Below are 24,700 nucleotides of genomic sequence, written 5' to 3' on the forward strand. Positions count from 1 at the left end.
GCTCTTGCGGTCCACTCCACCACCACGGCAGTGTCAGTCATGCATCGTCACGTGAAGCCGTTGCAGACCCTGGTCCTGTTCTTGAAGTGGAATTGGAGATGCGAAGATCCATCATCAGTCCCCAGCAGGATGGATGACACGCACACTCCGGTTGTGTACTGCGGTAGTGGTTATCACTGTATGCACACTCTTCGTCGCAGCAGATTCCGACCTGATACCTTGCCTTACTCTTTTGTGCTGACACCAGCTTCCAGCCGGATTTTGAGCACTTACAGCTGTCAAGCGTCTTCCGGCAACCCTGGTTCGAACCCGGGCACGACCTTATCTTTTTGATCGCGATCGCTTCATTGGTTCTGCTCGATTAACGTTCAGAGGTGCAACAGTCTCTAGACAGTCCCGAGCACGCCATGCCATGCGAAAGGGCCCGGACGCTGGAAGGCAAATGAAGTGGAAGCGAAAAACGAAAAGCAAAGTTGCCCATGGCTCCGCTGCAGATTCACATGAGATCCAGATTCTGCAGCGCCCGGGTACAGCTGACAGTTGGAACAAGACCCAACCTGACCTGACCTGTTGCCCGCTGCGACTCCTACTAAGTACGTGCCGGGGACCATCCCCCAAGTTAAGGTACCCCACCATTCCAAGCCGGAGCCCCCTGCAGGTCCTTGTTCAATCAGAAATACACGAGCTCCGATAGGCCACAGCTCGAGACGAGCTCTGCCGTCATCGATGCCGCCATAACAGCACTTTGCGCTGTAGATGACCACCAAACGCCGACATGCCGACATTCCCTCCTTCCCAACTCAGGTGCTGCCTCGCACCCCCCTTAGAAATAAGTTGCACCGCATCTCTGACGCACTTCACTTTTCTTTCATCCTCCCAACGACTCCAATTCATCTCTCAGACGAGACTTCAGCGTAGAGAGACCATCCGCGCTTGGTGCAATTCACAACGCTTCTAGATAAGACCCGATTCAGACAGATACATTACAGAAAAGCTGCAAAATATGTCTTCTGCAACAGGACTGCCCGAGCCACCTCCAGGCGAAGACCATCGCGGCCACGGCCACGGCGAATTGGAGCCTCTGCTCGGACGGCCTGGTGACGCCCAGCAGCCTCCGGGCCAGTTCATCGCGAAGAACCTCGTTCTCGGTACGTTATTGCTGTCGCCGTCCTCGTCGTCGACAAGCCGTGACTGACAAGACGTTGACAGGCACCGGTGTCGTCGCCCAGTTTGGTGCTGTCATCTTCGTCGCCATGATCTGGGCTGCCGTCCTCACCAAAGATGTGATCCTTTTCTCCGGCCACCCGCTGGCCCAAAGTCTCGCCATCTTCACCCTCATCCAGTCGATCCTCTCCCTGCAGCCGACCCATACCCCCGATCAGAAGCGTGTCGGCCAGCGCGTCCACGCTGTCCTGAATCTGCTGGCGTTCCTTTTCCTCGTCGCCGGTGTCTCGATCATCGAGTACAACAAGTTTCTCCAAGGCCCGGACTCCCACTTCCACTCCGTTCATGGCTACCTCGGCGTCATTCTATCCATCATTTTGTTAATCCAGTACGTCGTCGGTTTCACCATGTGGGCTACCCCCAAGCTCTACGGAGGCGAGGACCGTGCCAAGTCCATTTGGAAATACCATCGCTGGAGCGGCTATGTCGTGCTCGTCCTGCTCCTGGTCACTGTTGCGACGGCTACTGACACGCCCTACAACGCCAATGTGCTCAAGTTGAAGTTGTGGGCCGTTATTATCACGTCTCTCCTGATCATTGTTGGCGTCATTCCGCGTGTGCAAAAGCAGAAGCTTGGCATCTCTTCTTAGACCCTCGAGACATAGGATTGTTGTACGGGCAAGCTGGGTTTGCAATTTCATCTTGGAAGGGGGGAATTGGTACGGCCTGCGGGTAAGAGACAGGAAAGAATAGAAGAAGGCAGTTTGGCCGCGCCTCAAACCGCATGAGCTGCCTATATGGATGTTGAATTAGCTACGCCATGCTTGGATTGCCTCTTGAAATGGGCGTCACTGCAGGTGTTCTGGGCATGGTGGGCCAAAGGGTTTGGCTTGGGTTTTGTAGTAAGCGGACTGTCTTTTTAGGCGTAATATTCATTAGCATGGGCGCTGCAACATCAAGATACTTCCAGAAACGATGCTTCATCTTCGTCGGCGTGCGTGGCTCTAAACTGCCCGTCACGATCTATAGCTTCGGAGTGACCAGATGGAGGGAAGCTCAAGTACCAGCACGCGCACCTCGTCCTCTTACGTGGCGCACATGGGACCAACTGTAGTTCGGATTACACTGTCCTTGACTCATGATGTGCGGGGGTTGATGCCTGTGACATCCATATTCAAACAATTGCCTGTCGTCCGGGAACATCAAAGTGCCGTCGTAGTATGTTTTCAGGGTCCTGCCAGTCATGCCCGATACTCGCCGGCCCCTGCCATGTGTGACTCGACTTCCATACCCCTTTTGGTCGGATAAGAGATTCCCAACCATGAGTTGGGGCAGACTCTGTTCTGGAAACAACGTAGCATCCCCTTGGTTTTCATGACATCACGTATCGCCACGCCTTTGGCCCGCACGATGGTTCATCAAGCGGAATCGATTCATCATTGTGTCTGCGGGCCAAACATAGGGCTCTCTGTCATTTTCCAGACTACGGCAGAAAACGTGATGTACCTTGCCACACGCTTATTGGAGTAGGTCATCGTGGAAATTTTCATCAGCCAAAAACGTATTCGACGATCCGGCTACTTTTATGTCGATTGAGTGACTCAGTGATCGAATATTCCTGAGCGAAGTAGCATTTAGGCTCTTGATGACATGCTCTCGACGCTCTAGCAGGAGGTTTTCCTTAGGCTGATAAATTCCCTACGCTCTAGTGAGGTCTTTCTACATCGCCATATCTGTTGATTTTGACATCACAGGAATCTCTCTGCCTTTTTGCTGGGCAAGAGTGACTATGCTTGATTTCGTAGTCTCGGCGCCATAACGAGGGGATAACTGCAGCGTTCTTTAGTCTCGGATAGTCAATGCCGCGTAAAAGACGAAAGAGAGAACCATATATGACTTTTAAGTAGGTTGAACAAAATCATCTTACAAGCTTGGGAGACAGGCATCCCCTTCTGATGGAGGCCTCATAACTAGCAGGCAAGTCGCAGGTGTATCTTGAAGCGATTGAGAACAGCTGATACTGTTGTTTCCGGTACATTTTTGCGATTACTGCCGCTGTGGTTGCTTGCAGCGTCTTCAAGCCACGCGTACTTTTATGTGAATATGCGTCGTGCCCAGTCCAGAGGATTCACAATCTCGCAAGAGCAGAGCCTCACACTTTCTTTAGTGGACGTGGAAATGAATGTCGAGGGAAGCTATATGAGATTCCATTAGCACGAATGCAGGTGCAACATGTGATTTGTTGTCCTGGGTGTCTGTTGTTTTCACAGTGAGACCTTTCGATGTAGAAGATACTTTATGTCAACGGTGTGCGGTAAGCGAAATCTAGGATGCCGAGTTCAAGACGTCGAAGAAGGCATACCAATGCCCAAAACAATCTAATTCCTAGATACTATTACACTTAACAAGAAGGTACTAAGACGCTTAATTGCTTCAGTTCTACTTAATAATAATAAGCTGCCGCTTTATTTTTATAATTTATAAACTAAAAATATACTTAGTGTAATAAAGATGTAATAGTGACTAGATACTTAATAACTAGCAAAGTGATTGTTCACACTCTGATTAGTCTACCGTTAATACTGTAAACCTCCCTACCGAAGTATATGGTCTGCTTGTAGTTGACAACCGAACACATACGACCATACCCACTGGAGAACTCGGGATCCCGTCCGCTCTCCCATAGATAAGCCAGTGAGGGCTGGAGTAGTAGTCGGGTCGGTGACGACCGGCGAATGCCCGGTGTTGTATGTTTTTGATCCCGATGTGTTACGTACTTAGACGCCACCTCCTTTTTGGTATCGCCAAAGAGCAGGCAGGCAGCTTACCAGTCGAAGAGACTCTGTTGATTAACTACCTACAGAAGCTGCGGCCGTATCTCTACCGCATGGACATAAGGCTAGGCATTAAGTCTGCAAAAGCATTCGCCCATTTGGGAAGGTAGGCCGGCCGGGTCACGACGCGGTCAACTACGGGCTTACCGCAAGGCGCCAGAAGCTTGAGTCGGCGCAGTCTCACTCAGTTCCAAGCAAGCCTGACACCGCCTTGCCCAAACATCTTTGAAGGGCACCATAGGCGAGAATTTTCACTACCGATGCCAGGTCGAGTCTGTGTTACGCTCTACCAGTTCAGCAGTGTCCAGACGTTGCGCTGCTCCTTGGGCATCACAACGACTTACGACCGTTTTAAGATATTCCAATTTTAATAGAAATCATGTTGGTACAATAAACTTCAACAGCACTTAGCCACATGTGGTTGAGTGTGTCAAGTCGCTGGTGGCGCAAGATTAAAAGTCCTTCCCCAGGTCACAATGACAACACGAGTGGATGGCATTGTTTCGGTGGGATTTACAACAAGCGACTGCCAGTCGCTGACCAGTCAAAGTCTGAGGTAGGTATCCAACTCAAGATCTGCTGGGCCTTTGGCTGCCCGTAATCAGAGAGTGGACCGAGCAGCAATTCAGAGTCAAGATGCCGGCTCATCGAGACCCGCAACGGAGTTACAGCGAAGAAATTTGAGATGGGCGTATGACTGAGAACCAGAGAGAGTTACTATCTGGCGCTCCTTTACTGCGGTCGCGACGTATCTCGTGGCTCTTTGCGTTACCGAAGGGCTGGAAACGGGCTGTTGTGGCATCACGCGCTAAGCCCGGCTCGGAGGAGGGCAGGGGGATGGGCTAGACCGGTGCGGATGCAGAATTGTTCGAGGCTTCCAGACGGTAATTTCTGATGCCAGATGTTGATTGGCTGGAATCCTGCCCCAACCCTCCTCGATTTGTGATCATACCACCAAAAAGAGGTGAGGCGTTCGTCGGCCGAAAATGCCCCTTGCCCTTCAAATTTCGACTGGTTCTGACACGTTCTCGATGAATCGTCTCGCAAGTGGGGAACCTACCGCGACCTGACGCCGGATGCCCCGATCTCTGCGGAGGATATCGCCCGCGGCGCCCCTGTCGCTGGTGGATTCCAATGGGGGCCCGCGATCTTGGAAGTTCCGTCGGTGAGGATGAAGTGAGGTTCTGTACGGATAGCAGGTGTCGATCGGCGATGCGGCTGAGACAGCAGATGTGGCTGATATACTGTGGCTTGCTGGAAGCCACGCAAACGGGGAACTAACTGATACTAGGTACAGTCAGGTTGTCGCCAAACTCCTTGATGCCGTCAGGAACCGTACAAGAATGGATTTGATGCCGTGACATGCGCGGACTGTCACTTTGCAGCGAACATACACAATGGGTGAGGATCAGGATAATGATGATGTCGATTCGCGACTGTGGATCAGCTGCCCAGATGTTGCGGCTCATCATCGCACTGAGCGGCTACGAGTTGAATCGCAAGTTAAGTTCTGGGTGGACTCACGATGACGAGCATTTGTGACGAGGTGCTTGCCAGACACGTTTCGCAGCGACTTCAGCCAGCCGGGGATCAGTGGCTTGGGGGAAGAAGCTGGAAAACTTGCCATTTTAACCTGAGTACCTCTGAGCCGGCGGCAGCACGGCACGATGACGAATCTTATCGTTGGTCAATGGGCGAGACATCCGGCAAGCTCACTTGCGGTTCCTGATGGTTTGGTGCAGGAATGCCTGTCGTAATGCGATTCCAAGAACGGCGTGAGCTGAATCATTGCCGCCAATATCGGACTGACCTGCAAACCAACGACAGGGCAGGCAACACACGGGATCTGAAGCGGTCCGCGAGTTCGGCGATTAGCGCTCAAAGTCGGATAGCTCGATAACAATTGCGTATCAGAGCCAATAGCGGCGGCAAAGAGCATGGTCGCATGGGTTCAGAGGACGCAAGAGGAAGGCTTCCAGAGCGCTGCCACGCCTTGACAGAAGAGGACTGGGCAAGCGCAATGCAGAATGGAAAACCACCGATGATCGTGATGGGACGGTGCCTGCCGGGGCGTTGCTTGGGAAATGGGAAAGGCAGCTGGCACGAGCCCAGTAGTGCCATTTCTCCAAAATGCCCATCTGTCAGTTGGCCAAAAGAAGAGCTGCCACCAACATCTAGACCAGCAGAAAAAAACCAACAAAAAACAGGCCAAGAGGCAAATGAGCTCAAGAGGGCTGGAAGAAGAGGGGAGAATTACCCCACTTTCCATTCCATTGGGCTAGGATACCTACCCATTAGAGGAAAAAAGCCTCCTTGCTAGTGATGCACGTTGACGTCATTTGGCGCTCACCTAGCGTGGCAGGAACATGCTTCAGGGGTCTGAAAGGTCATGCGTTGGTCGAGGGGGAGAAAAAAAAAAAAAAAAAAAANAAAAAAAAAAAAAAAAAAACCTGGGAGATGGGTTCGAACGGACGCTGTGTCGTGCGCAAGACTTGGGTAGTGCTGCGTACCATGTCCCGGCAGAAAACAAGCAACCAGCACCCGCAAGCTCTGCTGGCCTTCGGAGCAGTGTCCGTTAGCCTCATGTCGTGTCGTGTCGCTGTGAGACGCCTGGAGAAACGAGTCGAGCTGCCACTGGGAGGGAGGGCTGAATCGCGACGAGACCTACTTCTTCAACCGGGGACAACGCAATACGCCGGCAAGTCGTCCTTGCATGCGAGCGCGTGTCTCGAGTTCGAAGTCTCTGCCTTGTGGATGCAGCGTTGTGTTGCAGACCTTCTTCATCCTTTTCTAGCAGCATGTGGAAAAGCTACGGATACGTGTAAGGAGCTCCGCAGACCTGTGATGCAAGTGGTCGACGCACAGGGACGATCATTTGCTGGCGGGCGCGGATTGATGAGATAGAGACGTAGAAAATTGGGCTGTGTTCGTGACACGTCCTGTCACAGTCCGAGGAGTTGTTGTGGGTTCAATTGAAGTGGTTAGAAAGGAGTGGACACTTGGGGCTATTAGTCCCGTGTAGTCGGCGGCCCAGAATCTTTGGCGTAACTCATCTACGGATAGTGCCGGGCCTATTGCATCGGCACGGTGATTGTTTAACTATCTTCGCCAGGGAATGGTGTTGTCGTCAAACAAAGAGCATAATCTTCAAAACGACGGCGTGGACGAAGAATTAAATCCAGCCCTCGTGTACGCAGCCAGGAATTGGAGCCGTAAAGTGAGGCTGTAATTCTCACGATGTTCCCCTCGAGGCGCCGGGCTGGCCGTTGCCCAGGGCGTGCCCTGGCTTGTTGTGGGTGCACCCAACGGCGGACCCCACTACCTATCGGAAGGTACACAATACCTTACCTACCTTGCTTACCCGTTGAACGGTACCTAGGTTGCCTAGCTGTCCCTAAGGCGCTGGAGCGTTACCGTGTTGTGTCGTCCGATAAGCAATCGAGTCCCCCGCAGGTGGAGATTCGGGGCGGGAGCTCGGTCACTTGACCTCCGTCATCTTGACATCGCTTGGAGGACTTTGCTGTGATGGCCCACGAAGCATTCTGTGAATCAGTAAGCAGCGAAAAGCGACAGCAGCGTATCATGCGTCGAGAGGCCATGTACAACAGACTACACCTCGCCGCGTGACGACTCAACGGGGGAGCACCTGAGCTCCGACCACAACCACGTTCGTCCAAAGTGTGCGCTGTAGGAAGACGGGACGAGTACGCGTGTGTTGTGCGAACCGATTGTCGTATTCGGGGGACTACGGAGACGAGCAGGGCGACAGAGTTGTGACGTCGAGGCTCTGCTGAGCTTCCTCACACAGGACAAGAGCACACGGTGTTGTAAGTTAGTTCCAACAAGCTCGACGGGTCAGGTTCCGGATGTATAGTTAATACGGCGGCATGTGGGTGCATCTTGTTTGCAGCGGTATGATTACGGTTTTGCAATTGGTCTTGGTCGATGATCTGTTCCAGTCAGCCGGCAAATGGCGCGCGAGCATCTGGCTTCAGCGTCGCAGCACGTTTTGGGAATTTGTGGGCAACTGGGATAGAGTTCATCAAACTCCTCTGTACTGGAGGCTTGCGTTCTTAATCTTGGTTCGTTGAGTGTGTCCGTATACGGGGACATGCCATGAACAGAGAGGCCGATCCGGACGGGGCGGACGGAAAGTGCAAGGAACGGATGCAGAAAACCGGCTGAGAGAGACTCAGACAGAGGCATGGTGGTGGCCCCCTGGGGGCCGCATCGTGGGAACCGTGGGTGCAGTCGGACCGGATGCGTTGATGATTCCGTCTGATGGCTGGCATGATGTGTTCCGTGTCCCGTATTTTGTCTGGGACGTTTTGCAACCATACGGCGCGGCGACGGCATGGTGCTGGTGAGAGTCATGAACTTGCCTCTGCCTTGGAGGTTGGGAGAATGCATCATGGGCCGGGGAGAGTTCAAATGGGCCACCGAAGTCAGCCAAGACGTGGTAGTGGTTGGTTTTTGGCGGCTCAGGTGTGCAGGGCGAAGGTAAGAAGACGAGCAGGCCACGGATAGTATGGGAGTCCTGGCCATGATGGTCGCCGAGTGGGCTCCGTTACGGGAATCGTGGAGTTGGAATTGAAACGGCGGAGAGCATCCGATGGAGACCGTCAGAGAGGAGGGCCCCGAGAGGTTCGATTGCCGCCATGTCAGTTCAGGGCAAGGTTAGGTACCAAGCCGCAACTCTGAACCTACAGACGTTGCTTCACCGAGTAGAGCACCTAGGCAGCGCGAATAGACGGCAAGGTAGGTGACCTTACCTTAGATACCTTGCGGGACGGGAGAATCGAATATCGATGTTCCTGGCGGTGGCAGGGCCGTGAGTGCATGCTTGAGGCCGGGGCCGAATGAGGACACCAGCCCACCTCAGGCTGCCCAGCGCCTCTCAGATTCAATAGTGGATTCCACAGCGAATTGCGACCTGACTTTGCAACTGATTTCCATTGAACTGCAAGTGCAGCATTTACATACATCAGCGGCACACTCACTCAAGCTAGGCACCTTAGGTACGAAGTACGCAGTACCTGAGGTGTATGTAGGTAAGGTAGTTTGTTGATGTAATGCGCTCCACATTTAACCAGGGCATGCACCTTATCCGTATGTGATGTACGTGCATCTCATGTGCCACACTACGTATGCAGTACATGCGCAGCGCGGGTAAGGTACAAGTACAAGACAGTCTGCCCAGTATTGTGTAACGGTCGTCAAAGGACATCTCTTGGGATTGGAAGCGTAATAAGCTGCCCAGAGAACCGAATCAGTGCCAGGGTGAGATGAGACGGAGGAAGAAAGCCATTTGATCCGTATCGTGAGCGTGAGAACGATTGGCTTGGGCCACTTGAGCCGGACTGGTTAGCGAGAGATGTCTGGGGCGGAAGCTGTAGTTGATTGGGATGGCATCTCTGGAGAAACGAGACCATTGTGATCCAAATGACACTAGGCAACATTCATATATTCATATGGTATCTGTACTCTTCCACGGTTAGCCCTCCAAAGCTAGGGTTCCCGTGACGCCAGCAAAGCCTGAACCTCACGGAGCGCAACTGTACGGAAAGTAGGTGTTAGCAGTGTCTGGTTGGAAACGGGGCACCCGACACCATGCGCCGCGGATGACCCGTACAGTACCGGTACTTGCTCTCAGCGGTACGGCCCAACGCGACTGGCCGGGAAGAGTGCTCGTGGCCAGGGCCGTTTCGTGTACCAAGCCGGTCGTCTTCCAAGGAAGCACCCGTTGGCGGTGTTTGTTTTTTCTTCTGAGGTGATGCCCGCTGCTGGTTGCGCCGGGCAGAAAAGGTTGCGATGTCATTAGCATATACGAGGCTGTTGCCGAGTAGTGAGGAAGAAGAACAATAAATAGAGAAAGAGGCGTCAGAGCGAGTCCATGTAGCGACAGGACTTCCACGGTTGTGTGAGACTGGAGGAGGATGCGCAGAGTAAAGCATCCTAGATTACCTACCAAAAGATATTTTCAGTGCTGAAAAGGGGAGAAATTAAACTAGGTATGGTAGAGATAGTAGGGAGACTGGGCGGGACAGACAGCGAAGACGGGAGAGAGAGGGAGAGCCCGGGCAGGAGAGCAGCCCGGCGTATGGACCTACTATGCAGTAGGTAGGTAAGGTAGGTGTGGAAGGTAAGGTGCCTGGAGCCTGGAGGGCATGTTCCATCCAATGTCCAGGTCTTCTTCACCTCAGCTCCCACCTCCCAACTACGTCATCAAGCAGGAACATTCTCATTGAACGGGGCTGCCCACCCTTTCCTTTCTTGTTCCTCCGTTTCTTGCCTTTGCCTCTGTCCAGTTTCTCTGTCTCTTTCTCTGCCTTCCTACATTTTTGCCTTTGCCAGCCCGTTGCCTGCCCGTCTGTCCGTCCTGTCTGCTACCTACCTCACTGCATCGTTGTCCGCGCCGCTACTGCGTGTTCTCTCGCTTCGCTTCGTTTTTTTTTCCTTCTGCTCCACGCTCCGATCCTCCTCCTCCTCCTCCCCTTCCGACCCCAGTCTACCGCCACCGTCAGGCCCGATGCAAGACTGAGGAGCAACCTCAACCCCCCAGTCCAGGTTCCAATCCCAGTCCCGGTCCTGGTCTTTCCTAGTTCCAGTCCCATACTCGCTGTTCAGCCTGTTCCACTTCAGTCCAAACGCACATCTCATCCATACCTACCTTGCCTCGCCCACCTCACCATACCACCAAAACTAAGAGGTACCGATCCAATTCTCAACCAGACTAGGTAAACCACCACCACACCACCGCCGCACAACACAACACGACACCGCATCGCACGCTCGCCCTCGGATTTCCTCCTCCACCGCTCGACGAGAGCACCTTTTCTCCTCGTCTCAAGCCCGCCGACCGACTTTTCTACTTTGCCCCTCTTCCGCTATTATCGCCTCCCCGCCCGAACCCCTCGCTGACCTACTCGTCATCCGAATCTGCTTGAACCCCTGACGTTTGGTTCGACGGCGCCGCTTCTGACCTCCAGTCCGGATCGGCCTATTTGCGAAGCGACACGACCACTCGAAATTTGCAAATCCTCGCGTTATTGTTCTGTATATGGGGCCCCCTTCTTATGAGGAATGCCAAGCACGAGCCTTCCAGTAGACAAGAAAGAGCCGTCTTCCGCGCGTCGACTTAGCCTCCCGCGACGAACCACCCCCGAAGCAAAAAAGTCGCCAACCAAAGAGCCCGCTCAGAGCCTCCCGAGTCCCCGTCATGGACTGACCCTGAACTCCCCTTCATCTGGTGGAAATGCGCGCGTCGCAATGTCGAACGTGTCCAAGGAGCAGTCTTCTCAGTCGCCGACTGACCGCTCCAAGGCGCAACTCGAATCTCCGTCCGCCACCTTTGCGACTTCTCGCGCACTTGGACGAGAAATCAATGCGAAGCGTACACCGGGCGTACCTCATGTCGCCGATGACGTTGCAGGTGGGACAGGCGGCAAGGAAGAAAAAAGCAAAGATGAAGAGGCCGCGGGGTCCAACAACGACACGCCGCCTGCACTGTCCGAGTCCCAAATACAATTGAACCGGTACCGAGAGCGATTGGCACGCGATCTGGAGCGTCGCGAGATGGCGACAAGGGGTCTCATGGCGACGCCTCCCGAAAAAGTCCGCGTCTCTCCAATCCCCGAGGAGAGCAACAATACGCCCCAGACCAATCCCGTGGCCCTGGCGACAGCCTCATCCAGCCTGACAACAACCTCGACCGAATCGGGAAACACTATCCGCGGCGGCATCACTCCGGGTTTTGTCGCAGGTACTCCTTCTTACCCGTTCCCACGTATGTCGACGCCTGGGTATGCCATAAGTCCGATGAGCAGACCGTTCGGCAACATGTCACCAACTGCTGCGGCTTTCATGTCGCAAACCATGTCATTCGACGGTTTTGGAGCTGCTCAAGACAAAGTCCTCTCCGGCTCGTCGACGCCTGCATCAGCGCTGACTTTCCTGCCTGCCGGAGCTACTGGCCAGTTGGATGGCGATTTCCCCAGCCCTAATTTGTATGACTTGTCACTAATGCTAAGTGCCGAACCTGGACTGGATGCGTGGTGGATCACAGTCGTGCAGATCATGAGGGATGTGTACAAAGCCGAAAGAGTCACACTTGCCGTGCCAGCTGATACGACTGACATCGAAAACGTGCCGTGGGGTCAGAAGGCGACCTATAATGAACACCAAGAGGACGACCTTAGTCTTGGTTACATGGCCAGAGGCAGCAGTCTCATTCCCAGCAGTGCGGGTGACATTGTCATCGAAGAACAAGCAGCGCCTGAAGACCCTTCACGACCAAAGCTTGTCCCGCGACCGAGTCTACAGACTCGCCACTCCTTCACCGCTTACGAGGATAATAGAGAGAGAAAAGGTGGCAGCGAGAGACTTCTGCCCTCCCGTCGTCCAGCACAACTTGGCAGAAGCAAGAGCTACTTTCCGCCTGCGCGAGCGCCTGAAGAAGTCGGTTCCGAGCCGTCAGGGCTGCCACTCAACACGTCAGCACTCGCTGAACACGATGCTGAGGATCAAGACGTACCCAGCTGGGAAGTACCTCTTGGTGCAAATTCAGATGTTCAAGGCAGGGTCCTCCCTGTCCTTCAAGCTTTAGACTACGAAGCCGATCCTCTCATCGACCATAGCGGTGTCATGCGCGTCCTTGAACGCGGTAAGGTAATTGCACTCACAAGAAGCTACCCATACCTGCAAAATTTACCAGATGAACCGGCGGCCAAGGCCAATCCAGCGACGAAAGCGACATCGACAGATGCAGCCAGGAAAAAGCTGAAGAAGATGAGGGCGGACTCCAGCTCGAAATTGTCAACTATTTTAGGAGGCGGAAATCCTCCGCGGAGTCTGGGTCGCAGCCAGGGACTAGAAAAACCTCAGCCTTCAAGCATGATTTCGCGACTTGAGGATGATAAACCACGGCCGCCGACCCCAAAGTATGAAGAGTTTGAGCAAGCTCCCCCGTCGCCATGGTCTCAGTCTCCTGCGCCATCGCCCGCGGTCCGCGCCGATCCCACTGAGAACCCCTTTTTCACCGATGCGATGGTGGATGAAGATTCCTTCAACCCGGGGTCCGCGCCTGCAGACTACGCTGGAATGCGACCGCCCGAGGCGATCGGAGTGGACAACTCATGGACTGTTCTTCACATCCCCCTGACGCATCTCCTTCTCTCCAAACCTGTTCATCCATTTAAACTCGACACAACTATCCTCGAGCAGAAGACGCACAGCCGCACTAAGAGCGAGATACATGATCAGTCAGGGGACAATGACGCGTCTGCTGGCTCCTGGCAACGTAAGGACAAACCTGCACCGATTGCCATTCTTTCGATACTCAGCCCCATCATCCCATACCCCTCGAACCTTCGCCACTCTCTCGAGTATCTGGCCCCGCACCTAGCGACTTCATTCTCTCTATGTCGTCATTATTCGAATCTGGAGACGGAGCTTGCTGGACTTAACCGCCGGAGACCTCACACCGCAGGTTTCGGCGCCATCGCTGCTGATGGACGTCCGTTAGCGGACCCTGCCAGTATCGGTAACCTTAGTTTCCTCCCCTCCGAGGACCCGACTGCCCATCGCTCCCTGGCCGGCAGCATCACAAGCCCAAGTGACTACTCCGGTGTCTCCAAGAGCGCAACTGGCTCGCCGATGGGCACACCAGGCTGGGACTCTAGCTCTCTCCATACGCTTATGGACAAGCGCGGGCCTTCGACCAGCCCTGCCTACACTGGAGGCGACAGCTACTTCAACACCAATAAAAAGGCAGCATCCGCCAGAGCAGAAACATCCTCAGCGAGCCCCCAGAAGACGAGACGCAGTTCCAAGGAGGGCTCACCAGTCGATCACAGGCAAGCTCGGCTGTCGGTTGGACTTCATGCCGTCGCGCAGGAAGCTTCCTCCACACCCGGGGCAGGTGAAGGTCAAGACATCATCGAGAGGGCTACCGAAAGCCGGGTTTCCACGCCGGGTGGTGTCAAACGCGTACTCTCCAGCGAGTTGAAGAATTACTTGGATGAAATCGCGGTACTTGAACCCCGGTTGAAGTCTGTCGAGCAGAAGCCTTTGGAACAGAACCAGCACACTCTCCTACATTCCTACGGTGCCGACTTCGCCACGAGCTTCCAGTCACTACCGCCTAGTTCGAGCGTCGTGAGCAAGCCTGTGCCTCACACGGCACCGTACAGAGCTGGTTCAGTTACTGTTGGCTCAGTCGATATGCCGCCACCTTCCGATCGATTGAAAGGCCTCATTCTGGACTCCCTTCCAGCGCACGTGTTCGTGTCACTGCCCCAGACTGGCGAGATTGTATGGGTCAATAGTCGCTACCTGACGTATCGAGGACAAACAGTGACCGACCTCGCGGCTGACCCTTGGGGCAGCATTCACCCTGACGATAGGGATGAGTACTTGAAAGCTTGGGGCCACTCTTTACGCACAGGGGAGCAATTTTCGAGAACAGTTCGCATAAGGCGCTTCGACGGCGCTTATCGATGGTTTTACGCCCGAGCTGTGGCTTCCCGTGATAAGCGAGGAGTCATGATGCAATTTCTCGGATCTTACATGGATATTCACGACCAACATATTGCCGAACTCAAAGCCGCGCGTCAAGAAGAGATCGAGGCATCAGAGGCGAAGCATAGACTTTTGGCAAACCTCATCCCCCAAATCATCTTCACCGCTACCGAGGATGAAGGCATCACATTCGCCAACGAGCAGTGGCTTTCGTATACGGGCCAGAGCTTTGAAGATTCACTTGGTCTCGGCTTCATGGACTTCGTGCATCCCGATGATCTAGCGAAGTGCCAAATACCCACAGATCGGCCGCCCACACCCTTTCCAGCCAAATTCGATCGTAAGAGTCAACAGGAAGCTGCATCTTTCGAGGCTGCTTTCACGAGCTTGACTGCGCCATCAAAGGGTCAAAATCTGATGGAGACTAATATCAGAGGAATACATCAAGCGCTTTCTCGAAATAACAGCTCGAGCAGTAGTTCGGTGTACGAGATGCCCACCGCAGATCTCACGGAGCTGGCGAGGAAAGGAATCATCAAGGTGACCACCGATAGCAACGGCAGACTGTCGTATACGACCGAGGTTCGATTACGATCTCGGAACGGTGAATACAGGTGGCATCTGATTCGATGCGTCGAGATTGACAACATTGATTTCGGCAACGGAGCTAGCTCATACTTTGGCTCCGCTACGGACATCAACGATCACAAGTTGCTAGAAGCCAAACTCAAAGAAGCCATGGAGTCAAAGAGTAGATTCTTGAGCAACATGTCGCACGAGATTCGCACCCCATTGATCGGAATCTCTGGCATGGTCAGCTTTTTGCAGGACACGACCTTGAATGAGGAGCAGCGTGACTACACCAATACCATTCAAACGAGCGCCAATAGCCTCCTCATGATCATCAATGACATTTTGGATCTATCCAAGGTCGACGCCGGCATGATGAAGCTTAAGTACGAATGGTTCCACACGCGCTCTTTGATTGAAGATGTCAACGAGCTGGTGTCCACCATGGCGATTGCCAAGAGACTTGAGCTCAACTACATTGTCGAAGAGGACGTTCCTGCCTGGGTCAAGGGCGACAAAGTGCGCATCCGTCAGGTTCTTCTTAACGTCATTGGAAATGCCATCAAGTTCACTGCCGAAGGTGAGGTGTTCAGCCGATGTAGGATCTTCACCAACACAAAGTCGGCACCTGCCAACGACGAGATCATGCTGGAGTTTGCAGTTATCGACACTGGACGAGGTTTCACGAAAGAGGAAGCGGACTTGATCTTCAAGCCGTTCAGCCAAATCGATGGAAGCAGCACCAGACAGCATGGTGGAAGTGGTCTTGGCTTGGTTATTTCCCGACAGCTGGTGGAGCTCCACGGTGGCAAGATGGAGGGCACTGCAGTTCCCGGCAAAGGCTCGACTTTCACGTTCACTGCCAAGTTTGCCCTCCCAACTTCAGTCGATCACCCCGATGGTCCGATCAGCCCCGAAGCGTTCAAGCCCGTCGTTCAAGCTCCTGAGGAGGTCACCGTTCTTCGCCCGGCTGTAAAAGCTTCGCCAGCAGCAAAAGCCATATCGGGCGCAAGCCCGAGCACTGATACTGGGTTTATTTCGCCAGCTCTCGCTTCTAGTGGAAGCTCCGATCCTTCGATTCGCTCGAATATTTCCCAAGTGACAGAGCGCACATCTGTATCTTCGGTCAACGTCGGTCTCGTACACTTCAGTGAAGCCGCCAGGGCGAGCGGTCAAGACCTGTCAGAGATGAAGCTTGAGCTTCCCCCGAGCGAATCATCATCGGGTACGACACCGACCCCTGAGACATCTAAGCCCGTCAAGCTGGAAGACTTTAGACCTCCCATGTACTCGATCCTCATCATCTGCCCGCAAACTCATAGCCGCGAGGCCACGGCGCAACACATTGAGACGACCCTTCCCAAGGACGTGCCTCATCAAATCACAGCTCTTGATTCAGTGGACAAAGCTCAAAGCCTTCTGGGAGGAGATGAATCTGTCAATTTCACGCACATCGTTCTCAACCTACCCTCGCCTGAAGAAATCATCGGATTGATGGAAAGAATTACAAAGTCTACGACTATTAGCAATACGACAATCCTCATCTTGTCCGATTCGGTTCAGCGACAGGCGGTAATGAAATTAGCAACTGACACAAAGTATGAGCAGCTGGTGTCTGAGAACCTGGTCACCTTTATCTACAAGCCAGTCAAACCGTCCAGATTTGCTGTCATTTTCGATCCGGACAAGGTTCGTGATCTTAGCATCGATCGAAACAGGTCTACAGCACAACGCATGGTGGAAACTCAGAAGGCCAGTTACCAGGAAATCGAGAAACGTATGGGCAACAAGGGGTATAAGGTGCTGCTGGTAGAAGACAACCCCGTCAACCAAAAGGTCCTGAAGAAATACCTCAAGAAGGTCGGCGTGGAAGTCGAGGTTGTTGCAGACGGAGCCGAGTGCACCGAGACGGTCTTTTCTCGATCCCATAGCTACTTTTCTTTGATACTGGTAAGTTCTCCTACCTGCCGACAAGCCGACGTGACAACTAACCGATCAACTAGTGCGACTTGCATATGCCGCGCAAAGACGGCTACCAAGCTTGCCGGGAGATACGGCAGTGGGAAAAGGAACGGGGATTCAAGAAGCTGCCCATCATTGCGCTGTCAGCCAATGTCATGTCCGATGTTCAGGACAAATGTGTGGCAGCTGGCTTCAGTGACTATGTTACGAAGCCGGTGGACTTCATTGATCTCAGCAGAGCTATGTCCAAGTTCTTCTGAGTAAATACAAGAAATAGGACAAACGGCGAGGGCAGAGTCATTTCGTTGACTACAACTTGTAACCTGCGACGAAAAGTACAAGCAACGACACTCTACACTTCAAATCAAAAGGAATCACATTGGAAGGGCATGCGTCATACGGATGGGGTTGGCGTTTCACGGGATGCGAATGAATTGGGTTAGCATGAATAATCAGTAGTGTCCTTTTTGCGCACCAAGTACTACTGCTTCGAGGCGGATACCATGATAGAGAAGCGCCCTTAGAAAAGAGTGCTTCGATTCGGCGGGAATGGACGGGATGGTTTCGGACTACACATTAGTTTCACTTCTCATGGGCAACTGAGCAGCTAGCCTAGATCATTCGTGATGAATGTATATGGTTTTCTTCACAACTCTGTCATCGCCAAGATAATGACGTATATTTGGCTTTGACGTGGAGTACCCAGGTTCTCCTTGGAGGTTGAACTTGAAAGTGACAACTGTAGTACGAGGAACATTGAAGTCACGACGACATGGAGGAAACAGTCGATTTCATACATGCATTTGCCGCAGTCCTGACCATGGATGCGCTTTCTGCCGTGGTTCTCGTACAGTATTTCCCTTCCTAAAAGGACTCTGAATGCATTGAAAAGATGCCAAAATATTTCGTCCCTATGAGTTCACCAAGGCCCTATACGCCCCTCTCCCAAACGCTTTGAGAGAGGCAGGCGTGCCTGCTCCTATTCGTCGGGTCGACCTCTTTCAGAAAGATCCGAGAGTCTGACGCGATTTCCTCAAGAGGCTTCCCTAGTCTCAGCTTCGCTTGCCTACCTACCTACCATCGAATCGTTCTTTCTGCCTAACTGACTAGACCAACGTCTGCTCCAGAACCTCCTACTCCAAAACAGCTCTTGCCTTGACCTCGAATCTTCGAACGAAATCTTCGTTGTCGACTTTCTTGCTAGGAATTTGACTTACATCAGCTCACCTGAACAATGAATGATGGCTACAAAACGTCGTCGATCCCCTCTTCCCACCACAACAATATCTCTTGCAACGAAACCAACATCCCCACGCTACCTTCCGCCGCGAAAACGGTTGATCGATCCTCCTCTTCTACTTTCATAAAAAAGAAGTCTCAGTCTGTTAGCTTTTTTTCATCTCTTCTTCATTTCCAGCCAAGTCTTTCATCGCTATTTCACGGTTATAAGGTCAACCTGGGCGCCTGCGGCATGGCAGGTCCTTGGGTCCGAGGACGCAAGAGGCCTGCATCCGAATGTCCTGACATACCAAGAAAGAGACTTCAAAACAAAAACCCTGATGAATCATCGAGAGCAGACTTTTCGGTGCGAATAGAGGACCAGCAAACGATGCTATCATGCCCTGGCCAGGAAGTGGCCATCACCATGGAAATCACCAACCCCGACACAGGTACCTTGATGAACCACAAAGCTTTGCCAGAAAAGATCTAACGAATATGAGACATACTAGATCGGTTTTGTCCGTCTGGAAGGCGACGGATCTTCCCTGCCTTGTCTTCCCACCGTAAGGCACCTCACCCTCGCTTGAGCATCTTGCCTTTCTTCCACCTAATTGTACATTCAGGCACACTCTCGCTCTCCAGGAACCCGTCAGATGCCGATGTCACTAGTGAGGCAGGCACTGAATTATCAAAGATGTCGAACTTCGTCCCTAGTGCGAGCGTTCGGGAGAAGCTTCTTCTGGGAATCAAAATTGGCTCGCAACGAAGGGCAAAATTCGAAGCACTCCACCGCAAGGACAAGAATTACTATAAAAATGAGTCTCCCAACGATGTCATCGCAATCGATAATATCCGGTCGACCGATTGGACTCTCGAAATTCCTTACGATCTTCACCAAGAGGCCATTGTTGCTAGTGCCACACAGCAAGTCGTGTCAATGGGACTCGAAAACCAGCCCACCGTATATGGTGACAGGGGGGAACTGGGTCTCGACAAAAGAGAGATGCGCGCCGAATGGCTTCGTCATCACCAGGCAAGACTTCCATTCGTGTAAGTCAAGGAGCGTTTTCTGAGCGCTGGAAGTCTCTACTAACATGAACTAAGACAAGGAAGTGTGCGCCGACTGAAGGCGGCGCTCGGCGCATTCAACGAGAATCCTTACAATGTACAGGGAATGACGAGTCTCCGACGAGCCGGCCAAGTCATGAACGTTGAATGGAGACAAAGCCCACGAGACCGGCAAATGAGCATGAACTTCAGTGCCTTTCAGGAAAGATCCAAAGAGACCAGCGGATATCGGAGGCGTACCATACATTCAATCCATTTTCAGAAGGAGGACAACGCTCGATACAAGGATTTTGGTCCACCACTTGATGCTGAAAACGCCCAAAAATACCGGGAAAGTCTTAGTACGGAAATGTACTTTGGATATGAAGAGAACCATCCGATATTCATGGATGATTTTGAAATGCAAGTCCCCTCGCCTCTAACTCCCCTCCTCTCATGTTGAAGTATTACTGAGTGTTATCAAAGAACCGACGCCGTTGGCAAGAACCGCAGATGGCTTTGCATCGAAATCTCTAGGCCACTGGTGCTTAGCGACGGTCCGGTTCCCCTCGACCTCGATCCGATGCCACTTTCCACCATCAAAATTGCGGTACCAATCGACAAGGTGACTGTGATGCCACATCCTTGGCAACATCAGATGGTCCGCGACATAGCTCCAGATCAGGCGGCGGTTATCCGACTCGGAGACTTCTCGAACTCCTCTCACGGCTCATATAATGTGCCAGGGGAATCAGCAAGATTGAGATTGAAGCTGAGTAAAGACGGCATCCCCATTTTCATGACCCAGTCGAAATCAGACCAAATTCCAGGCCATCGGATAGTGGAAGACTTTTTGACCACAGATAAAGTGCCCGGCCTCCCTTGGAAGGAAACAGACCGAAGAGCCAAAGCCGAGACCAAGGTTAAGCGGAAAGAGGAGTTTTGGGAGCGCGTTGGTCAAGCCGCACAAGAAAACAGGCTGCAGTGGATATCTCTCCAGCAATCGATGGCCAGAGACAGCTGCGTGGTTGACATCGTTTTCAAAGACGAATGGATTGATGTTCCTGCAAGAATTGCGGCTCGAGACCTTTCACGAGATCCTTCTTTCGCCCAGGTCCCGGCACAAATCTCTCGGCATATACGGGCGAGGCCGAGTGTCCAGCCCACTGGGGGATATTCGAGTCATGCGAGCTACCGTCCAGGAAGTTCTGGGCTTAGGAACGAAGTTCGGATGTAGACTTGGGCATTACTTGGTATCATGATAACGACGGGACTCTATTGGAGAGGGGAGCTGAAAAGGGCAGCGTCCATGATAATCAACATTATCTACAACCCTCTTACATTCTGACAGGAGGAAACCGAGAAAATTAGCATCATTCACAGCCTTTTTTCGATAAGTATCATTAACAGTATTTTGGGGTATGCCTCTGCTCCTGAATTGTGCAGTGATTGGTGTGAAGCAAAGTGTCGGAAGAAGTGAGGCTGACAATGTGAGTCTCGGTACTTTGGTACCTGAGGCTAAAGAAAGTGGGTTTCAACGGTGTGGTGCGTCAGAAGCCAGGTGAAGCTCGGTGAACACCACCGGGAATAGGTTCCGCCGTGCTCCAGCTTCATCCCGCCAAAAAACAAACCCGCCCAGCGAACTTTTTAGAAGCCCGGTGCCTTGAGGAGCAGCAACAATACCCCCGCCATCTCCACGATTTCCCTTGCAACGGTGAAGTCCTTCGCCGAAACAACTCCCACAGACGAGCCGGATTTCCCATTAGATTTTTTTCAATTCGTCGTCGCCCATCATGCAAGCCCCTGTGCTGGTTATGAGTACTACAGCCCCTCCTCCCGCCGAGCTTGATGAGCTGCCCCCCATGTTACGCGGCGATGCTGACCATATCCCTCTCCTTAGACACCAATAGCGGTGAGCGGCAGACGGGTCGCAAGGCCCAGCTGTCCAACATCGCTGCTGCTAAGACGTACGTCTGTCCTGTTCGACTACACCGCCGTACGAACCAACTAACCCCGCGTTCCCAGCGTTGCCGACATTATTCGATCATGCCTCGGTCCCAAGGCCATGTTGAAGATGCTCTTGGACCCTATGGGAGGCATCGTCCTCACAAACGATGGCCATGCCATTCTCAGAGAAATCGAGGTCTCCCATCCCGCAGCAAAGAGCATGATCGAGCTCAGCCGGACACAAGACGAGGAAGTTGGTGATGGCACCACAACGGTCATTATCATGGGTGAGCAAAGCTCCGAAATCCGCGCGCACTACAAATGCTGCTTATAAAGTAAGAGTAACTGACACTTCCTAGCTGGTGAGATCCTCGCCCAGTCCCTGCCCCAGCTCGAGCGCAACATCCACCCCGTCCAGATCATCGCTGCCTTCCGCCGCGCGCTGAAGGACGCCCTCTTGATCATTGACGATATTTCCCTCCCCATCGACGTTAACGACGACAAAGCCATGCGCGGCCTCATCTCCTCTTCTATCGGCACCAAGTTCGTCTCGAGATGGTCGGACCTAATGTGCGACCTCGCCCTCAAGGCGGTCCGCACCGTCACGTGGGAGGCCGGCAACGGAAAAACCGAGGTCGACATCAAGCGTTACGCGCGTGTGGAAAAGGTTCCCGGCGGCGAGATCGAGGACAGCAGAGTGCTGGACGGTGTTATGCTCAATAAGGACATCACCCACCCTAAGATGCGCCGGAGAATAGAGAATCCCAGAATCGTCCTCCTCGATTGCCCCTTGGAGTACAAGAAGGGCGAGTCGCAAACCAACATTGAGATTTCCAAGGAGGAGGATTGGAACCGCATCTTGCAGATCGAGGAAGAGCAGGTCAAGGCCATGTGCGAAGCCGTCCTCGCTCTGAAGCCTGACTTGGTCATCACTGAGAAGGGTGTCTCAGGTACGCAATCTCAAGAAGCGAGATTTAGGGGGTAGTTTTGGCTAACGTTTAGCAGATCTCGCCCAGCACTATTTCGTGAAGGCCAACGTTACCGCGCTCCGCCGTGTCCGCAAGACGGACAACAACAGAATAGCCAGAGCCACAGGCGCCACCATCGTCAACCGTGTCGACGATCTCCAGGACTCCGACGTCGGTACTCTCTGCGGCTTGTTCGAGATTGAGAAGATTGGCGACGAGTACTTCACCTTCCTTACCAAGTGCCAGAACCCCAAGGCCTGCACAGTGCTCCTTAGAGGCCCCTCCAAGGACGTGCTGAACGAGATTGAGCGTAACCTCCAGGACGCTATGGGTGTCGCCCGTAACGTCATGTTCAACCCCAGACTTGCTCCTGGCGGTGGTGCGACCGAGATGGCCGTCTCTGTGCGGTTGAGCCAGCTCGCAAAGGGTGTTGAGGGCGTTCAGCAGTGGCCGTACAAGGCTGTCGCTGATGCGCTCGAAGTCATTCCCCGTACCCTGGTGCAGAATGCCGGTGCCAGCCCCGTCAGAGTCCTGACTGATCTGCGTGCCAAGCACGCCGAGGGCAAGCACTCCTGGGGTATCAACGGAGACAGCGGTGTGATTGCGGACATGAAGGAATACGGCGTCTGGGAGCCGGAGGCTATTAAGTTGCAGAGCATTAAGACGGCTGTCGAGGTACGTGGTTTACATCTACAAGATATTACAAGGTTTTACGACACATCAACTAACATGTTTACCAGGCCGCCTGCCTGCTCCTCAGAGTCGACGATATTTGCAGTGCGAGAAAGGCTGCGCAAGTAGGCAACGGCCTGCACGGTGGTGGTGACGAATAAAATGCCTGATGAAGTCAGTCGGCTGGTATTCTGGTGATAGTGGGAAACTACAGCATGTGTTGCGACGAGAAGAGATGATGAAGGGGAAAAAGATTAAGCCATACCCTATACCAAGGCATAGACATGGGATAAGAAATACCTAGACGACGACGTTCTCGGGCATTTTTTTTTGAAAAAGAAAAAAAAAAAGCTTTGATGCTTTGATCGGGGCTCTGCCTGTTTGTGTCTCCTGTCACTGTACAGTCTGTCAATCCTGGACCCACCCGTTTGATCTGAAGTTATTTTTGGGGATGCCAAGCTAAGCTTCAAAGCTCAAGCCCATGAACCTCATGGATGAATCAGTCGTCGTCGTGGATGACGAGACCGGAGGGTTGAGCTGTAGCGGTGGTCTTTGACTCTATGTTTCTACCGCCGTCCCTGTATTCCTTGGCATCGCCGTCTGCCTTGGTTGTAGATATTTCCGCCAAAGTCGGCTTGTCTGCACCTGCGCTTGGCACTGCTGGCGCCTTTGGGCCGGCTGCAGCAGGACCTTTCTTGCCCCTCTGCTTCTTCTTCTCTCTCTTCTCCCTGTTCTTGCGTGTGCGCTCCTCGTCCTTGGCCTCGCGCTCGGCCCTTTGACGCTCAAACTCCTCGTTATCCTTCTCTTGCTTCACCTCCTCGTCCATGGCGCGCAGTCGGTCGTACTCGCGGCGACGACTAGCTTTGTAGACATGGAACTCGCCCGAGCCGGCTCCGGCGCTGGAGCCCTGGACGTTGGTCACGATTTCGGGCGGGGCATTGACGGCTCGCTTGGCGACGGCGCCGGGGGTTGGAGGGATGCGGATCTCCTGGTCGGGCTTGGAGAAGAGGGCGTCGAGCTGCTTCGCGTGCTCGGTGACTGGGGTGAGGGCGCGCTTCTTGACCGGGCGCCGGCTGCGCGAGTCGGCGGAAGTGGGGATGGACTCGGGGCCCTCGCCAGACATGGTTGCTGCTGGTGCTTTGGCAGGTGGCAGAGAGATGTGGGAGATTTGCGAAGGCGGTGGTGGTATTTGCGGGGTGTTGGGGATGGTCCAGCGAAAGATGGCGCGTTACGTTGAGATTGGGGTCGTATGATTGTGGGATGAGACCAGGTCGGGAATGGGCTGATTCAATGCTGGGAGGCAACGGAACAGAGATATGCTATGCAGTCGGCCGGGCGCGAGAGATGGATGCGTCGTTGGGATTGTTTGTTTCTCTGTCTGGATTCCTGTGTTGGCGGCGTAGGGCGGTTGGAAATTTCCGTAAGTGCAGAAGTATTCGCGCCGGGGACACAAAAGAGAAAGGATTGTCGTTCGTCGTGCTTGGCACGTTGTTGGAGGTGGCACGGCACTGTTTGTTGTATTGGAGCGGACGGCGGCTAAGCTTGAGGGAGAGTTCCGGGTTAGTGGCGGCGGCTGTCGTTCGTATGTTTCCTCGCGTCAGTGGAAGACTGAAGGATGGAAAAGGCTGAGAAGCATGTGGAATGGTGTGGGTGCGGTGGGGAACGTTGTCGAATGACGGTGCGGCGTTGCGGGAATGGGCGGTTCCAGGCACGCGTCTATCATGAGCGACACGCGCAAAATGTTGTAGAGCGAAATGCGACAGGCGGCGCAGTATGGGGTTGCACCGGCAGAATCGA

The 24,700-nt window shown here is 53.3% G+C and overlaps 5 protein-coding genes across 5 annotated transcripts; 4 read left to right on the forward strand and 1 right to left on the reverse strand.

Moving 5' to 3' along the window:
* Nucleotides 1-1,003: 1,003 nt before the first annotated feature.
* On the forward strand, nt 1,004-1,814 carry GCG54_00002101 (uncharacterized protein; the record flags this gene model as incomplete). The annotated part of the gene is made up of 2 exons (XM_045402198.1): nt 1,004-1,148; nt 1,210-1,814. The coding sequence occupies 2 exons, from the start codon at nt 1,004-1,006 to the stop codon at nt 1,812-1,814; spliced, it is 750 nt and encodes a 249-aa protein (XP_045258560.1).
* Nucleotides 1,815-11,267: 9,453 nt separating this feature from the next.
* GCG54_00002102 (Peroxide stress-activated histidine kinase mak1) lies at nt 11,268-17,308 on the forward strand (the record flags this gene model as incomplete). Its single annotated transcript, XM_045402199.1, has 2 exons — nt 11,268-17,036; nt 17,090-17,308. 2 exons carry the CDS (start codon nt 11,268-11,270, stop codon nt 17,306-17,308), a joined length of 5,988 nt encoding a protein of 1,995 aa, XP_045258561.1.
* A 1,655-nt stretch (nt 17,309-18,963) lies between these two features.
* Nucleotides 18,964-20,553, forward strand: GCG54_00002103 (uncharacterized protein; the record flags this gene model as incomplete). The annotated part of the gene is made up of 3 exons (XM_045402200.1): nt 18,964-19,319; nt 19,374-19,688; nt 19,803-20,553. 3 exons carry the CDS (start codon nt 18,964-18,966, stop codon nt 20,551-20,553), a joined length of 1,422 nt encoding a protein of 473 aa, XP_045258562.1.
* A 638-nt stretch (nt 20,554-21,191) lies between these two features.
* On the forward strand, nt 21,192-23,064 carry GCG54_00002104 (T-complex protein 1 subunit gamma; the record flags this gene model as incomplete). Its single annotated transcript, XM_045402201.1, has 5 exons — nt 21,192-21,283; nt 21,342-21,550; nt 21,623-22,213; nt 22,269-22,906; nt 22,972-23,064. 5 exons carry the CDS (start codon nt 21,192-21,194, stop codon nt 23,062-23,064), a joined length of 1,623 nt encoding a protein of 540 aa, XP_045258563.1.
* Nucleotides 23,065-23,402: 338 nt separating this feature from the next.
* On the reverse strand, nt 23,403-24,026 carry GCG54_00002105 (PRKR-interacting protein 1; the record flags this gene model as incomplete). The annotated part of the gene is made up of 1 exon (XM_045402202.1): nt 23,403-24,026. The coding sequence occupies one exon, from the start codon at nt 24,024-24,026 to the stop codon at nt 23,403-23,405; it is 624 nt and encodes a 207-aa protein (XP_045258564.1).
* Between the last annotated feature and the right edge of the window lie 674 nt (nt 24,027-24,700).

Source organism: Colletotrichum gloeosporioides (genome assembly GCF_011800055.1).
Source record: "Colletotrichum gloeosporioides strain Lc1 chromosome Unknown consensus_84, whole genome shotgun sequence".
Lineage (NCBI taxonomy): Eukaryota > Fungi > Ascomycota > Sordariomycetes > Glomerellales > Glomerellaceae > Colletotrichum > Colletotrichum gloeosporioides.